The sequence below is a fragment of the Colossoma macropomum genome, unplaced genomic scaffold (genome assembly GCF_904425465.1).
Source record: "Colossoma macropomum unplaced genomic scaffold, Colossoma_macropomum, whole genome shotgun sequence".
Taxonomy (NCBI): domain Eukaryota; kingdom Metazoa; phylum Chordata; class Actinopteri; order Characiformes; family Serrasalmidae; genus Colossoma; species Colossoma macropomum.
Window position 1 is genome coordinate 33,568,814 of NW_023494806.1, and position 18,937 is coordinate 33,587,750.

An 18,937-nucleotide genomic window follows, 5' to 3' on the forward strand; every position below is an offset into this window, starting at 1 on the left:
ATAAATAAAAATATTGCGTGGCCACGACTTAGTAATGTGTGGGAACAAGATAATTAGGTTGTGGCCACGATTTAGTAAGGCATTGGAACTAGATCCTAATGCATGGCGACAGCTTAGAAAGAAATGGAAATGAGATAATTAATCCTTGACCACAGCTTAATAAGGCATGATCTCACTCCCACACCTTATTAAGTCATGGCCATGACTCAATTATCTCGTTCCCATGCCTTACTAAGTTGTGGCCATGCGTTAAGATCTCGTTCCCACATGTTAATACGGCATGGCCTTGCATTATTTTTATTTATATGGGATGTCACCAGCAGGGCTCCATGGACTTGGACTACCTTCTGCTTTGAGTAACCCTACGGTTACTATGGTTATGTTATTAAAATAAATGATTGAACAAAAACGTTGACTTAATTGTAGAAAATGTGTGTTTCGGTAGGGACAGTTTTTAATGTTCCTCACTGATTTTCAGACTTTGGGAGACATTTACTTCAAAACAGTGGGATCTAACTGCTCATCATGTGGCCAAGAGGGACAGGGATGCAGTCTCACTTCCTGCTCTTAAATGCAGGGGTGTGGCTAAAATAAGGCTCCGCCTATGCACCAAAAGTCTTTGTGTTTCAGTAGTGACATGAAAACATGGGACAGCACTTTTTTTAAAAACGTTGAATAAAGTCCAACTTCACTTTAAAGAAATCAAAAAAACATTGAAGAAAATGTAAATATTATTTACACAAGTGTAAATTTGGGGGGTTAAGGTTTGGAACTGACACCTGAGTTTCCTATAAATTGGGTTTAAATAGATTATAAAATAACCCTTGTAAATATCTAAGATTTCAATGCTTAATTGTTTTTATAAATAGTTTGTTTTTTTTTACTGTGCAACTGCAGTTTGAATTAATTTGATTGAATGCTCCATATATTAAATATATAATATAATGTGGCCTGTACAAAAGGGTTACGTTTTATATTTATTTATTTATTTATTTATTTATGTTTCAGAGTCAGAGTTGAGCTACCACTAAATAAGCATTAATAATTCAACAATAATTATTGTTAAATGATGATGAATGGATGAATTTATGTATGCTTTCAAGGGTAACTTTAATATTGCCTTCTGTTACATACAAATGACCACTATTTTATCCCAAGTTTGAGGTTTGTTGTACATGAATGGTTACACCTGTTTTATTCCACTGCTGTGACTGATGACAAAGGTTAGATAAACTGAACCCTTGACAGAACATTCCACCGTGGTACGCTGCTATTGCCACTGGTGGAGGTGGAATTTTCCACCACTGCTCCATTTAAAAAAAAAGGAATATCTGGTTTGCCATCATCCATCTACCATTCCGAAGTCAATAAGCAGGTCTTTCTCCCATCACTGGTATTTTCAAGATCAAGCTGATAAGCAACAGAGATGTTTTTTAATGGTACTTTCAAGTTTTCTAAAAGAGCCAATAAATCTGAAGAATCCTCTGTCATGGTCTTGAACTGCTCAGATATTAGTCGTATCCTGGTGCAAAATAATAGGTTGTTGTTTACCTCAGACTTCAGTTCAGACTTTGCTCAATGTTCAGATGCAGGAGGTAGGAGGGGGAGGTTGGGGTCAGCCAGTTAATTGACTGCTATTTGACTCCTGTTTGTATTTTGTCTGTTCCAACTTATTTTCAAACCTCAGAAACTGATGCATGTCTTGTATTGTGATAAAAGTATCGCAATGTTATATTTTTGCCTTCATACTTGTGGTTGTTTTCATCTTGTGTGCAGCTGCGGAAGCTCATCAGTGACTTCTCCATCTTTATGTCCATTATGACATTCGTGGGGCTGGACATGCTGATAGGCCTGAAAACCCCTAAACTCATAGTGCCCACTGAGTTCAAGGTGAAAAAAAAATAAGCTCTTGTTCCTTTGGTAATAAGCAATTTTTAGCAGAAATTTATATATATTATATATTATATCATATATATTTATATATATATATTCAGATCCTTTAACTGGACAATCTGTTGTACATCTTTTGCTGTGTGTTCTTTAGCCTACACGTCCAGATCGGGGCTGGATCGTGATGCCGTTTGGGAAGAACCCATGGTGGGTGTATGTAGCCAGCTTTGTCCCCGCTCTCCTCGTCACCATCCTCATCTTCATGGACCAGCAGATCAGTGCTGTCATCGTCAACAGAAAGGAGAACAAACTAAAGGTTAATTCATCCTGAAAACACAAAGTAAATCATGCAGTGCGTTCTGAATAAAGAAAACTTGAGGATACATCAGTATACAGTTTCTCCTTTTGAATCTTGGTTCCTCTCAGTGGTTCTTCCTCACACTTTCAGTGAGTTTCTCCTTTTGAGTCCTGGTTCCTCTCAGTGGTTCTTCCTCTGTTTCTGGAAAGAGGCTGTGCAACAATGTCTGTTGAGCTGATCTGAAGTCCTCTTTCTGTCTCCTTCTGTCTTGAACAGAAAGGGTGCGGTTATCACTTGGACCTTTTCTGGGTGGGGGTCCTGATGGCTGCCTGCTCCTTCATGGGACTACCATGGTACGTGGCAGCAACGGTCATCTCCATCGCCCACATTGACTCCCTGAGGATGGAGAGCGAGTCCAGCGCCCCGGGAGAGCAGCCGCAGTTCCTGGGTGTGAGGTACGGGAGGAGCACTGCTGTTCAGAGTTCTGTACAACTGAGAAAGTTTGAGCAATAAAACGCTAATGCACGTTTGAAGGGACATCTTTTAGCCACTGGGGGTTAAATCAGAAGATGAGCTAATGCTAAAGCTAAATGTTTCATTAGATGAGGGGCAGTTGTCTCTTTCTACATGAGGTTAATAATGTTAGCCCAGCCGCACTACTTCAGACTTCTCAGCCACGTCCGTGGCTTGTTAAGTCACTCATGTTTCATAGTAACAAAATAATATGCGTTAGTAAGATGCTACACTGTGTTCGAAGCGTCCGTCTGCAGTCCGCAGTCTCTCAGACACATCTGTTAAACCACCTACCAAAAAAAGCAATAGGTTGATAGGCCACACGTTGAGTTGTAACTGTAGTGTAATACAATAACCTGTTGTCCAGTGTCAAATTTTTCCAGCATCAGCTTTTTACGTTTACAGTCCTACATGTCTATAGTTGATGCTGTGAGAGCGTCAACATCCAGTATCCAGTATAGTTCATATATATTATATATATATATTTTCAAATTATGTCAAAAGCTGAAAAACGGCAAAAATGGAGACACAAGGTTTTCTTCAGCAGCAAAATAGACATTTGTCTGCCTACATATATCCTGAAACAGATTTTAAATGCATGCAGCCTTTTATTTTGGAAAATAAACTAAGACAAATGTTACAAACAATTCAGAGAAAAGAAAATCAATGACTAGGCCTAATATAAAAATGCATTCAAAATGTTGTTGCTGCTGACACTGTGCTAGATTGGTTACAGCTGTATCACCGGCTTTACTTATGATATTGCTGTTAAATTATTTACTTAACTAATTAACAAAGGATAAGCAAAGAAAGAAATTAAGGAAAAAATAAGCAAATTGCACCATGGGTGAAAAACGAGTGCTGAAAAGTGGAATATTGTCTAATACTCTGCTTGAACACTGGGCTGCCAGCTTTGCCAGGCCAACAGTGGCCTGCTATCCTCTTGCCATCTGGGCTAGCGGATTGTATGCAGCGTTTGCCAACAGCAACCAAAACAGAACCAAAACAGACACAATAATTCTGCATGTTTGGCCAGAATAAGCCTTTTATTTTCTTCAGGGTTCAAAATACTTTACGTTAGGAAGCGTTAGGAAACACGTATACTAATGATCAGTAATTATCGACATAGAATGATGGAAAAGTACAGTGTGATGAGCTTTACAACTGATAGACATTGTTCTAGCATTGGCTTTTTTAGTAATCAATAGCATTTTACTCTCTTATTACAAGTACAGTGCACATCTTTACATTCAGGCCTGTCTACTAAATACATGCACTGAATTAGACTTAAATGACTTAGTACACTCTTGATATTTTGGCCAGTGGTTCATCTCTTCATCTCCATTCTGCTCCTTCTTCTCCTCTCTGCCTCCGGCTGTGTCTGTCTGACCTGCAGGGAGCAGCGGGTGACGGGAATTCTGGTGTTTGTGCTGACCGGAGTCTCCATTTTTCTGGCCCCCGTCCTGCAGGTGAGCTCAGGACATGTCAGGGCTTGTTATGGCTCGACCTCGTTCGCCTGTTCAGAACGGTAACGGTGGGTCACTTAAGAACAATGTGATTATTGAAAAAAAAAAGAAATACAGCAGAAAGTCTGTTCTTAAGCTCTTCACGTCAGCTGGAAACCTGGAGTGGAAATGACCAGGTTTTTTGAAAACATGTCCTAAAATGCCTGTTTCTGGTGCATTTTCACATTGAAATATACTTAAAATGGCATTTCCTGCTTTAAAAATAATAAGACAAGAGCTGTTTTTTAGCTGTTTTTTTTTCTCAGAAGCTTAACTTTACTTACATCAAGGGTCTCCAACCTTAACTGACAGAACAAAACCACTCAAATTCTGCATGTTGCCAACAACAGAACTTTTGACTGTTTTTTGAAACCAAGTATAGATGTGTTTGCAGCCTGTTTTCATTATAGACCTTACAATCATTAATGCTAATGTCTGTTTAAATGTTTAAAATGAATATAATTTTGTTCATACGCTAAAACTTATAGATACTTTCTAAAAATGAAAGTAACAAAACACCTAAAAGTTAATGACACTTTCAATGAAATGACCTTAAACTAGCGACAACACGCAGGAATCCAAACAAGATCTCAACAAGGCAGAGACTACAAAGCAGCCACTGTTGCATCAGAAATACTGAACTGCCTTTCGTTGTGTGATTTAGACCGTCCAGCATTCAGTGTCCACTTACTTTTACATTATACAGTTATATTTGAATACATAGCTTGCAGTGAATGGCTGGCATTAGCAGGCTAGCTAGCTGGATATCAGTCATTATGCTACTTATATTCCAGTTGCATTAGCTAACATGCTAATTTTCAGCAGTAAACATACAAATTATCAAGTAATACTAATCACACTGAGGTTTGAAGAAGGTCAGAAAATGAAACACCACTTTTATTACCGATTGAAGAGTTTCTTGGCTGCCTTCACGCACGAGCACACAGCGTACTGACAGTCATTACCATGGAGACTGCAGCACCGTGGCTTTCCATTGGCTGAAAGGGGCTTTTTTTTATATACGTTTACTCTGTGGCAGGCTGTTGAACTTGAGACGCATTCAGTAGACTTTGATGAAAAGATTTCACTAAATTCAACTTTAAACATGGTAATAACTCCCAAATCACCCCCCAATAGCAGAGCACACAGTAACAACCCAGTCCTCAGCCACATTTCAGACAGAGTTCTCCATAATTAATAAAGGACAACAGCTATGGGCATGTGCGAGCAAAGCCCAGGATAAAAATACGCTTTGAGAGATATCTGTATAGGTGTGAATGAGGCTTAACTGCTCTGTTTTCTCTCCTCAGTTTATCCCCATGCCTGTGCTGTATGGTGTGTTCCTCTACATGGGTGTTGCGTCTCTCGGGGGCATCCAGGTGAGCGGCTTCAGTCTTCAGTCTCCTTTATTTTATCTTTATTTATGTACTCAGAGATTTTGCTGCAGTGAACTAGCTGAAGTAACTCCATTCAAGGACAGCTGAGGAGTTTTATGCCCTTTCTGCTTTATAGAAGGTTTTTAGGGAGCCAAGCACAGTGGATGAGCGTAATAACTTAAAAGCCCAGTGCTTGAAAGAACAGGCCAGTATGTAGCGCTACTGCAACCAGTGGCTCAAAGTAAGGGAGGACAGAGGGGGGGGGGACAGGGGGGACACCCTCCCCGCTTTTTGAAATGATAAAAGTGTCAGAAATGGTGCACGGCCATGTTATTGATGACATTTTTGAGAGTGCCTTCTTCATGAGATGCAAGAGAAATGAGGCACTGTCCCACTTTGTCTTTAGGAAGTACATTGTTTACAACACTTATTTACTGGATTATGATCATTCACACATAAAATTAATGGTGCCAGAGGGAGTTCTTTGTGTGATGCCACAGGAGAACCACTTTTGGTTCCCTTCTTTAGATAATCATTTTTGAAAATGAGGTGTGAGTGTGAAGAAACTTTTGAACATCTAACACGGTGTAAAGGTTCTAGGAAGAAAGCTTAAATTTAGTAACGAACGTTTACGTTATGTGAAGGTTCTTTATACCTGTAAAAGTTCTTCATATGCCATGGAAGAACCATTTTTCGTCGCTAAAGAACCTTTCAATCAATGGTTCTTTAAAAAATGAATTTCTGTAAGCGAGATGTGAATGATAAGGACCTTTTCAAAAGTTTAAAGAACCTCTACATAGTGTAAAGATTCTAGGAAGAACATTTGAATTGGTAAAGAACCTTTTAAAGGTATACAGAACCATAACATAATGTCAAGGTTCTGTACCAATTCAATATATGTGAATGATAAGGACCTTTTTAAAGTTCAAAGAACCTTTATATAGTGTAAAGATTCTAGGAAGAACCTTTGAATTGGTAAAGAACCTTTACATTATGTTAAGTTTTTTTATACCTTTAAAATGTTCTTCATATGCCATAAGAGAACTATTTTTGGTTCCCTAAAGAACTTTCCAATCGATTGTTCTTTAAAAATGATTTTTTGTAAATGAGATGTGAACGTTAAGGACCTTTTTAAAGTTTAAAGAACCTCTACATAGTGTAAAGATTCTAGGAAGAACTGGTAAAGAACCTTTACATTACACCTTTAAAACGTTCTTCACAGGCCATAAAATGACCATTTTTGGTTCCTTAAAGAACCTTTCCATGGACAGTTCTTTAGAGAACCATTACTGCACATATATGTCAGTGTGAAGAACCTTTTTAGAGTTTAACAAACCTCTACCTAACTTAAGAGAAGAAACCTTCGATTGGTAGAGAACCATTTAATTATATGAAAGTCTGTAATACAAGGTTCTTCCCATGCCACAGAAGAACCATTTTTGGTTCCCCAAAGAACCTTTCAGTGGATGGTTCTTTAGAGAGACAATTTTGTAAATGAGATGAAGTGAGTGTGAATAATGTTTAAAGAACTTCCACATCATTTAAAGGAAAACCCTTAAATTAAATTGGTAGAGAACCATAATGGTTCATTTAACCTCTGAAATTACACACTTCTATAACCTAAGAATAGCTCAACCAGCTTGCATTGAAGTCCCTCTAGTTACTGAATAATACGTCTTAGTTATGTATTAAGCCTGGGATATTAAGGGGTTAAAAAGGTTCTTCACATGCCATAGAAGAACCACTTTTTGGTTCTTACATTTGAATGGTTGTGTATAAGCTTTAGCCTCATGACACTTGTCTCCACTGCTGCTATAAACTTGCTAATGTGGTTTCTGACACTGTATGAAATACTGTTATCTATAAATATGGACAAATGTGTAGATACATTAGCCTTGTAGCTCCTTATCCAAAGCTAACCTTGGTGGCAATCATGCCTTGACTCTATTTGAGACAATGGGAACACTGTTGCAAGATTTCCAATCCATTCCTTCAATGATCCTATTAGTAATCCTAATGTGGCTGTAGAGGGACAGACTCGACAGGCTCGAAGTTAAGTATTAGGCGACCCATCTGAGCTTCCATCGGCCATGGTAATGGGAAAAAGATCACCGCCGGTGCAGCTTGATAAAGGCTACGTGCTGTCTCGGAAGCACACTGCACTTTGCACTCGAGCCGTAAAGGAGTGGGTGATTTGTCCGCGCTCTGGCAGTGAAACGGTGGAGAACTTGGGCTGTCTGGTGGGTGTTTGTCAGTTTACAGAGGGGACGAGGTAGGTGAGGGTTGGTGGGGAGGTGGTATTTGTATGCAGGATGCTTCTCCCCCTGGCCGCGTCCGGCAGCATTCTGATGAGGCAGCGCGGAGTCAGGCTGTGTGGAGGCAGCCAGATGCTGCTTTACAGCGCCTGGCAATCAAACCCTGACAGTTGGGGGCCAGCATACATTCAGTGGCACAGAAAAAGGACTAACAAGAGCCAAAAAGTGAAAAATGTTTTTTGATTCATTATTCAGGTGTGGAAGGAGCAAAAGCCTTTAATGTTGCAGAGACAATATGGGTCATTAACTATCTTGGGGACGGTTAAACCAACAGGGCTTCGCCTGGTTGTAAACTAAGTGTGAAACTTTCTAAAAGCTCCCTCACAGAAAGTTCTTACATGAAATGGTTATGAATTCACTGTCTGATGTCTGACACTTTGTTTTTTTTGGTAGGTTTGAGAAGCTTTTGACCTAAAACATATATTTAAATCAATTTAAGTTACTTTAAAGTGAACCATTCAACATCAAACCACTCTGAGACATTATGAACAATCTGTAGAATTCCCTTTGATGTTGTAACAAGGCCAATCATGTGACCATCTCAAAGCCAATCATATGTGACTCCCACATGAAAATATGACCAGTTTTACCTTTAAAAGACAAGAGTAATGAACTTAACCAGGCTGGTGGACTGGCATGACATTGTGGTTGACCTAAGTCAAATTGGTCATGCTGGCAGACCAGCTAAACCATTAAAGTTAAACAAAAACATAACCCATGCTGGACAGCCAGCTAACTCTAAAAAAAAAAAAAGCTGGTCGACAAGCATGATGAGCTTGACCAAGCTAACTGACAACCATTACAAGCTTAACCAAGCTGGTCAACAACCATGACTAGCATGAACAAGCTGGTCAACCAGCATGACTAGACCGTCCAAGCTGATCAACAACCGTAATGCGCTTGATCAAGCTGGTTAACAACCATGACTAGACTGACCAAGCTGATCAACAACCGTAATAAGCTTGATCAAGCTGGTCGACCAGCATGACTAACTTGACCAAGCTGGTCAACAAGCATGACAATCTTGACCAAGCTGGTCGACCAGCATGACTAACTTGACCAAGCTGGTCAACAAGCATGGCAAGCTTAACCAAGCAAGTCAGCAACAATGCCTACATTGACCAAGCTGTTCGAACAGCATGACTAACCTGACCAAGCTGGACGATCAGCATGACTAGCTTGACCAAGCTGGTTGAACAGCATGACTAACATAGCCAAGCTGGTCAACAACCATGACTAACTTAAACCAAGCTGGTCAACAACCATGACTAAAGTAACCAAGCTGGTCAACAACCATGGCTAGATTGACCAAACTTGTCAACTAGCATGGTTGGTCATGCTGGCAGACCAACTAAACCAGTCAAACAAAAACATGCCCTGTCTGCTGTCTGGTCAACCAGCTAAGTGGATCTGCCAGCTTAACCAGTCTAGTCCATCCAGATGTCCAGCTTGTCAACCACCTAATGATGAAGGGATAGAGGTTAACAACTAGTAGGAAATTCAGAAATCAAGGCTGTTTCCAAAGCTTCCGCTTATAAATACAAATTGAAAGGTTGGAAACTCGCAGGTGTGATCATTCTAAAAGCACATGAAAGCAGCATAAGTGTACTGTTGTTCTGGACTCGAAGAGTGCTATTGATTTTAACAGCCAGCTAAACTCTTCCTAACACCAAGTCCTCCAAGGAACAAGCAGTGTGTTATATTTAGTAGGTCTAATGATGGAAACTGTGAAACTGGAAGAACGGTAGAAGATTTAAACAACAAATTTGTGGTGTTTACATACAAGTCAGGTTAGCCAAACAATGCTTTTCAAACTATCAAGTCAAAAACCTATAAACAAAGCCCAAAGTCAAGCTTGTCCAATAGGAGAAGCTGAGAGACATGCCAATGATTGGACAGTCTTGCACTTTGGGTTTAAGTTATCCAGCTAACTGAGAAATCCTGCTTTGTAAAAATAAAAACTGTCTACAGGCCTGGGGTAAGTCAGTAACAGGTAGCAATAAAACAATAATGTATTTTGAACCTATAACATGTTAATTATTAACTATTAAAAATGTATCAGCTATAGTCATTTGTACATGTGTGTGTTTAATGTTTTAGTGGTATAATAAAACCTGTATATTTGGGACAGTTGTCCTGTTGCAACTAAGGCATTATTTCAACATAATCAGCTAATCGCTAATACTACACTTTCGTAAAGGTCCCATAACAATAAATGATGTGTTGATATGTTTCTCATTTTTGTTTCCCAATAGTTCTGGGACAGGATCAAACTGTTCCTGATGCCAGCAAAGCACCAGCCGGACTACACGTACCTGCGGCATGTGCCTCTCAGAAGGGTCCATCTCTTTACTTTGCTGCAGATCGTCTGCCTGGCCGTCCTCTGGATCCTCAAATCCACCTTCCTCGCCATCGTCTTCCCTGTAATGGTACGTCAGAAGTTATTCTTAACCCCTGGCTTTGCAGGGTGGTAGCAAGGATCAGGCAGGGATGAATGAAAGAGTGTGTGTCCCACCCAGAGCCAGCTCTGGCATTTTGAAGGACCAAAACTTTTCCAAATTTTGCTTGTTTAGGTTAGAACTGGAGCTATGAGGCTAACAAACACTAGAACTCAAAGGTCACCCAAATAGCCCAAATCGCTTCTGTAAAACTATATCACCAAAACTTCTCACAGCCTGCTCAAACAGCATCTAGGTCTTGATTAAGACTTGCCGATGTGGTTTGAAGCATAGTATGACTATTTACTATGAAATATGAAATTAACAAAACTGTGGACAGACAGTTTAGAGAAAAGGGTATTCTGTATTGTGGCTGCCCAGAATTTATTTTCATAGCTCTTAGTAAGTCGTGCCGTGCCACATCAACAAGTCTATATGACCATAAATGACCATAATGAAGAGCTGGAAGTGGTTTGGGCAGGTCGAAAGAAGTTTTGGTGCTGCATTTTTACAGCAACGATTCTGGCTATTTGGGTGACTATTGAGTTCTAGTGTTTGTTAGCAACGATAGCCTTGTAAGTGCAGTTCTAAACTAAAGAAGCACAATTTGGACACCAAACATTTTGGTTGACTGACTACATCTGTGGTGAGTGGAAAATTAGATGAATTTGATTTTGTGCCAAACTATTCCTTTATGAATCTTCCAGTAAGCCTTAAAGTCTTTTCGGGGCCCCTCCCTCCTTATGGTGCCCCTGATTCTCAGCTGATTTTGTCTCATTAACTACTTAACAAGCTCATCATGTGCAGGGTCTGGTTTGAAAATATGCAAGGCCTGGGTAGCTTTGGAAACCACTGCTGTAGTCCATCTGTTGATGCACAGTTTGTATTAGCCATATTCTTCCCTTCATCAAGGGTCAGTTTCTGACCACAGAGCCACTCATGGCTGGAGATTTTTGTGTGCTTGGACTTTTAACGATCTCAAAACCAGTCCCATCTGCTTGCGTTCTCAGATCCTGGGCCTGATGCTGGTGCGCAAGATGCTGGACATGGTCTTCTCCCAGCATGACCTGGCCTGGCTTGACGACCTCCTGCCCGAGAAGGAGAAGAAGAAGAAGGACGACGAGAAGAAGAACAGCAGCAGCAAGAAGGACAAGAAGAAGGGCAGAGTGGGAGATGACAGCGAGGACGATGTAAGTCTGGCTTTTGAGTGACTAGCGCCGTTATCGTTTCGGTCAGTGAAAAGAAAGTGGCCCGCTCGGGCTTTGGAGATACTCCGGCTTATCAGCGACTCCCAAAGGGGCCGACTGCCAGAGAAGATATCCGTCCACCGAGTCTCAAAACAGACTTACTTACACACAGAAAATCCCATCAGTATCCAGTATCCTATTTAGAATGGAAAGATCAGCACTTAATAGATTTTGAATGGCTCAGTGGGGTGTGCTGCTGCTGCCCCCTACTGGTCACTGTGGCTCTTAACATGAAACAGGTCTTAACAGGCCTCAGAGCCACATAACTCTTGAGCGCTCACCATCATTAAACGTATTAATAAATCTACTACATTTATTTGGATGTCATTTATTAGCTCAACAATTCACTCACTTGAAATATTAATTAGAATTAATATAACAACTTCATGATAACATTTTTATATATACATTTTTTGCCTTCATTTTATTTGCAACTTTTAGGTCAGGAACTCATATTTACAATGTAAAATAATTTCAAACACACATGAGTGAAGCACTTTTCATTTTTACCTTTTTATGATTTTAAAGCATTAATGTAGTTTGCTAATGTAGTATTTTAATTAGAATTAAAATTATAAAATTTCTTCTCCTATTTTGTTTATCCCAGGACAAGTAATTAAAGTGAGACTTAAGCATGTGCAGATATTAAGTATAATATAACATCAAATAACATAATCTGGGCACATTATTAAGCGTATCTACCTTAGATAGATCAATAGTAGACAGTAGTTCTACAATTACAGACTGTAGTCCATCTGTTTGTCGGCATATTTTGTTAGCCCCTTTCATTAGTGGTCACTGATGGGTGTTGTTAAGCGGTTGTAGGATGTTTCTGTAGTATCACAGGTGGTTGCTAGGATGTTGCCATGGTATCCTGCATGGGCGCTAGGACATTGCTAGTGTATTTGTAATGCCATAATGGAAGTGGGGTGCGCTAACTTTTGCCCGCCCAATTCTTCCATTCATTCCTATAGAAGAAAAAAACATAATTTAACGATCGTTGTATGGAAACTGTACAGTGATCATTCTCCTGCTGGAGTTTTTAAACATCTCAGTGTCGCTGCTGGACTGAGAACCAAAAATATCCAGCCAACAGCGTCCTGTGGTCTGAAACTGACCACTGATGGATGAAAGACTAGAGCATGACCAACACAAACTGTGCAGCAGCAGATGAGCTACTGTCTCTGACTTTACATCTACAAGGTGGACTGACAAGGTAGGAGTGTCTAATAGAGTGGACAGTAAGTGGACACTGTGTTTAAAAACTCCAGCAGCACTGCTGTGTCTGATCCACTCGTACCAGCGCAACACACTCTAAAACACCACCACCACGTCAGTGTCACTGCAGTGCTGAGAATGATCCATCACCCAAATAATACCTTCACTGTGGGGGTCCTGACCACTGATGAAAGGGGTGAATGGGGGGCTAACTGTCTGCAGCACAAAGTAACCCTTCGGAATAAGAATATCTAAAAACAGTTATCTTGAAATGTCCATGTCAAAAACGTCCCCGTTTCCTCTGTCTTACAGGAGAAGTACCATCCATACTCCAACTGCTCAATGGGCGAGACGGATCTGGACCGCAGGTACTGTGTGCTCAAACTGCACCTTCCTTACAGAGACCTGTTAGAGCCCCCCGACTCCAACTCAGAGTGGACCGCCCGCTGCCAGCCGGGCAATTATTACTATTGATGTATACCATATACACTTTACACACTACATACACCTCACTATATCTCACGTAAACAGACAGACGGGTGACAAATTAAAGGAAAAAACAATGTAAAGTCATAGAATAGCTTCAGACCTCCTTGCTGTAGATTCTACACCTCTCTGGATGTGTACTGGAAGGATGGAACGCTGGTTTTCCAAAAGATATATCCTCAATTTGTGATGTGATGATGGCGGTGGAGACTGCTGTGTCCTAAATTTCTCGTAAGTGTTCAAAGGGGTTGACTATGAAGGATACCATCATTTCCATACTCATCAGACCATTCAGTGAATCGTCGTACCCTTAACATTCCAGTAGAGACCAGAATAGAAATCATAGCATAAAGGACATCAGTCAGTATTGACTTGCAGTGACCCTTCCTTCTAAGAGGACAAGTGGACTCAAACCATGGCAGCAAACATCATAACAGGAACTGGAACCCCCTCACTGTAGGGGTCAAGCAGTCAGGCCTGTGCTGTTCTCTTGGTGTACGCTGCACATGCACTCTTCCACTTGTGGAGAAGATGGTGAAGGATGGCTTGTCTATCCTTATCACTGTTTTCCACATCTCTGTAGGCCTTGCTAATGGTTTCTACGCCACTGACCTCTCAAATGGTCATTTGTTTTTGTAATGAGGCGGTTTATGCACCGCAGCCCAATTATCTATGTAGTAGTGGATGGACTTTTCTTACTAAATCTGATCACGTTCCCGACACCTGAGGAACCACAGTGTCGAGACTTCTTTACTGATGTCTTTCCCATAGATCTGAATCCAGTCTTTGAACCCCATTTCTCTTTTCGTCTTGATCCAAACGTATCTGCACCTGTTATGATTCTCTACTCATTTATTCAGTCGTTTCCTTTAATTTGTCACCTCTCTCTACATGCAGACATGCAATAACACACACACTCACCTGCAGTCCCTGCAGATTTTGCTTTTCTGTTGCTCAAAATTCATGAACACTGTTGTACATTTTCTTTACTTCACAGTGATCATCATTATAGACAAATGCTTTAAATAGACATAAACAGCTGAGTTTTGCTATTAGACAGCATGAAATATAGTGTGTATTAAAAATACAATAATATGACTTGCTTATTTCAGTGTTCAGTAAGTACAGTACTGAGCAAAAGTCCAGTCAAAACAGCCATTAAGTGTGTACAAGGTACTCATTTGTCAGACATATTTAAGCCTCAATTATTTGATATCACATTTTTCAGTCTTAAGGGTCTCTTTTTCAGGAGACTTGCTTTCACTGTTTCAAAGAAAACGGCAGGGATGTTTTTCCACACCTCCAAAGTTCAGTCTAAGAGGTTGGTTGCACTTTCTGCTTCTCGGGTTTAAGTAATCCCAAACACATTGAGTGATGTTGAGGTCTGGACTGGTCAGCCCATTGTTCTGAGAACACCAGCAACCTCTCTGTTTGATGTTTTCTTTTATCAGTGAGGGCTGCTTGACAGCTACACTTCCTTTAGACCCATAGTATTGAGTTGTCTTCTCACAGTGAAAGGATAGACTGTTTATCTGATGGGTACAAATAAGATTTGATGATCTACCAGGTCTTCCAGGTGGTTGTTAGGGGTCCCATTGTTAGGAGACCCACTGTCTCTGTATCTTTCCTCTTCCTTATACAAGTCGATTCTCTTGCATAATCTCCTGAAATATGATTAACTTGTATTTAATGACTGTTTTGACTGGAAATTAAATAAATAAAGAGCGCCTTCTTTGTGTTTTGCACAGTGCTGTACATGCTATGGACTAAAAAAGTGTCCCTCCTTATTGTCCTTTCCATGCGCTTCGAAGCAATGCAGATGGACGTAAACTGTCAGATTCTTTTCTGGAACATTTGTTTCCTTTTGCATACATCTACACACAATACACACAAGGCATTTAGCATGGATCTAACTGGCCTGGCACAGAGTTTACAATATTCTGACCAGGATTGCATATATGTTAATGATAATTATAATAAACCATGCAGCAAAATCATTCTTATAAACTAAACTCAGATGCTCCAGGATGTAAATGCTGATATTCATTAAATCAAATATCAAATAGAGCTGTTGCTCATCTGAGGTTGCAAACTCAAAATTAGAAATTTTGGTTGTTTCTTTCTCCTCTGTGTATGTGTATGTTGCTCATTCTTTACTTTTGACTGTGGCTGTGCTTTTGCGAAGTGTCCCTGTTCAGACTTGGTTTAGAAAAAATTTGCCAAAAAATCACATTTGCAGTTTCCCAAATGTAGTCGATCAGCCAAGACATGTTTGTTGTCTGATGTTTGCTTCTTTAATTTTGCAGTGGAGCTACAAGGCTATCATAGCTAACAAGTATAACAGGTTATACCTCATAAATTAGCATTATGTTACCTATAAAATGGATAAAAGTACTATTTTCTTTACGGCCAAATAGGCTGATTGTCAATTTTTGGGCCTTGTTCTTTAACCCGAAGCATACAATGTGTGGGCTGAGACACGTAAGCACATTTCCAGTATTATCTAATGGCCAAAGTCTTTGAAAATCAACCTCCCCAATTTAGTTGTGGCAAGTTCCAAACACTGGGTAGGTCTCCTCCTGTCACATGATGCTATCAAGCTGGGAGGGTGAAGGTTAGCAGGTGCTTCTTCCAAGACACGAGAAGCACCACCTCATTTTCTCATTGAACAGTTCAACACGCTTGGAGGAGAATGCTAACTGCCAATTATGGGGGGCCAAGGACTTTTACGCTCTCTTGTACTCCCGACCACGGATGGCTGTGGCATCACTGGGGATCAAACTTGTGATCTACCGAAGATAGGACCAGGGCTTAACATATGTTCACATTAGCTGGTAACAGATCGACAGGCAACCATTCACTTCCTGTGAATGGGTGTAGGTCATTTGTAGCAGCGATTTAGCAACAAGTGACATGCTGCAAGGGCAACAAGTGACAAGCTTTATTCAAATGAAGTATGACGTGGTGAGGCAACAATGTAAATGATTGGCTCAAATTTAGAGTCGACATGGACTGTCTGAGGTCTCTGGAATTTTTGTTTCGTTCAGCGTTTTGTTCGTATTCAGTGTAGAAAAGTAGAAAAGAAACTTCTAAACTTGTAAACTTGCAAACAGTTCAAATTCTAAACAAAATGGCAGTACATGTGTAGTAGATACGTTTTCTTGTCAGAAGCTGGACAGTGTACACATCCACAAGCAACAAAAACGGCCTTGAATACACCCATAAGAGTCAACATTGAGGCGACATTCGCTACTGTGAACGTAAAAGTAGATGGTTGCACCACTCAGGAGCCCACCAACTGCTGTCTACCGATTCCGATCTAATAAAAACAGCTTCCATTACTTGAAGCTGTTTGTAGCTAACAAATGATAGAAGCTAAGCCTCGTAGCTCCAATGCAAAACTAAAGAAGCAAACTTCAGACACCAAACATGTCTTGGTTGATCATTCTTATTTGGGGTAAAAGGGGAGAAACTGTGTAAATTTGATTACTTTGCCAAACTATTTCTTTAACCTGTTTCTGGAAAATGGGCCTTACTGCTTTGCCCATGATCGTTGTGACATAATACCCACACATAACAGCCTTTTTCTTATCCAGATATGTGCTTTTGTAGCTTTACTCACATATTGCAGTACATTGAATGCTGCTGGCTGGGATGTCTGCATTGCTGTTTGTGCATGGTCTGGATGATAGTATTTTAGGGCAAATAGGCTTTCAAGTCAGGCTGTGATCACATACTTGTTATTCTAGTTTTTAATCACGCTTTACGCTCAATCAAGAACGAGTCGCAAGGCTAAAACTGTTGTAACTCCCAGTAAGCATGAACTAAGGTAGTTCTATTTACTCAGTTCCATGTAATGTAAAGTTTAGCTTGATTTGTCGGGGATCATAGGCTAGGCTGTCACAGTGAAATTATCTGGGACACTGGGGAAGAAATCTTGATACTGAAATGTTAAGCCTTCTGGGCAGAAACCTTCTTAACTTCTCTGGATCTGCAAGAGATTTTCTATGAGCTGAATAGAGGTGTAATGATATACATGGTTTCAAGTTTGACACAATCTCAAATTCTGAGGTCAAGATTAGATTTTGATCTACCTACTATCACCTCTCACTGCAATGAAAGAGTTGATCCTGGCTGGCTGTCTGGGAATTGCTTGGCTTTGTGGTGAGGATTAATGTGTTTCCCATTCAAGTGCATGAAGCTTCAAGTTCATTTCTTTGGTTTAACTGAACAGTTTGGTGAAAAATTAAATCTACACTGTTTTCCCCCTTAACCTGGAGGCAATTGATCAGCCAAGACATGTTCGTGGTCTGAAGTTTACCTCTTTAGGTTGTGCTGGAGCTACGAGGCTAATGTAGCTAACAATAATAAAACCTTATAAGTACCAATTGGCAACAAACTACGTGCCTGAATCATTACACATTTCCAACAAATGTTAAGTAATCTTAAATGGTTACTGATACAGAATGACAGTAGTGGGCAGTATCCTGGCTCATCTGGTATACCAGCTGAAGTTCTTTCTAAGATGTAAATTTTGTCAGAACCTTTATACTGGTAAACTTACACAAGTGCAGATGACACAGTGTGCAAACTAATGTTATCCTGTTTACCTGAATGGTTGAGTCAGGCATCTTTCAGTAATTCTTTATCTCCTGTTGTGAAGTCAGTTGCAGCGGTAACTTTGGTCCCATTTGGTATCGACGAAGTGAACATTAGAGAGATTTGGAAGTAATGGCCAGTCTTTTGTGGTTAGCCTTTAGCTTAGCATTGACCCATGATCACTTGCTGCACTCTTCTGCATTGTTCAGATGATGCTGAGGTCTGACAGTCATAGATGTAAATGTAAGTGTAAGGTAAAAAAATTCTTGAGAAATTTGCACATGAATTAACATTTAACGGCAGGTCCAGAGAATCTTACGTGTAGTGCAATTTGATGTTTACTGGCAGGGTACAAGCTTCCATGACTTGTTTGCTACATTAGTGTACATCCAGCAAAACTAAGGAAGCAAACTTCAGACACCCAACATGTCTTTCCTGATCGACTACATTTGGAGTAAAAGGCCAGATTGGGCTCTCTTGTCCCTCTTCCAAAGACTTGCCCCTAAACTGTAGGTTCGGATATCAAACTTTCATACTTTTGTAATGGATGGGTAAAGAGTTACACCGGTGACCCCTGACCATTTGCCATTCCACCTCCTCTTCCACTCTGCCCTCCTCACTCTTGTAACGGGACCTCGCTGCTCCGCAGCATCACCTTGCACCTGAAGATCTCGTGCCCGTCGTCCCCAGCGATGACTGTCACTCGTGGAATGTCCTGCCCGGTACCGCAGGTCAAGATCGAGATGGAATCCGACTACGAGGACACGGACATGGACCCCCGGGACAGACACCGCGACATGAGCAGCGAGACAACCCTCTGAGAGCCTGAGTGGACTCAGTGGTCTATGGACACTGCGTTTGCAGAAGTTTTCTAGCTTGCCTGTAAACTGCTCTGATTGAACTCGGCAAGAACTTCTTGTCTTTTCTTCAAATGCCTCAGTTGCACTGTGAAATACGGAACTATCTCCAACTCAAGCAACCTTAAAACACAGATCAGTTTTGCGAAGAATGATACAAGCTAAGAACCAAAGTGAAATGAGGTTGAAGAATTA

The 18,937-nt window shown here is 40.5% G+C and overlaps 1 protein-coding gene across 1 annotated transcript in view; it reads left to right on the forward strand.

Moving 5' to 3' along the window:
• The window catches only part of slc4a5a (solute carrier family 4 member 5a), a 51,325-nt gene extending 32,619 nt beyond the window's left edge, over nucleotides 1-18,706 (forward strand). The window contains exons 15-23 of the mRNA XM_036598853.1: nucleotides 1,777-1,890; nucleotides 2,045-2,206; nucleotides 2,465-2,643; nucleotides 4,098-4,170; nucleotides 5,517-5,585; nucleotides 10,153-10,326; nucleotides 11,346-11,525; nucleotides 13,113-13,168; nucleotides 18,535-18,706. Of these exons, the coding sequence (XP_036454746.1) occupies nucleotides 1,777-1,890; nucleotides 2,045-2,206; nucleotides 2,465-2,643; nucleotides 4,098-4,170; nucleotides 5,517-5,585; nucleotides 10,153-10,326; nucleotides 11,346-11,525; nucleotides 13,113-13,168; nucleotides 18,535-18,706 (1,179 nt within the window). The remainder of the gene's footprint in view (nucleotides 1-1,776; nucleotides 1,891-2,044; nucleotides 2,207-2,464; nucleotides 2,644-4,097; nucleotides 4,171-5,516; nucleotides 5,586-10,152; nucleotides 10,327-11,345; nucleotides 11,526-13,112; nucleotides 13,169-18,534) is intronic.
• The last annotated feature ends 231 nt before the right edge of the window (nucleotides 18,707-18,937 follow it).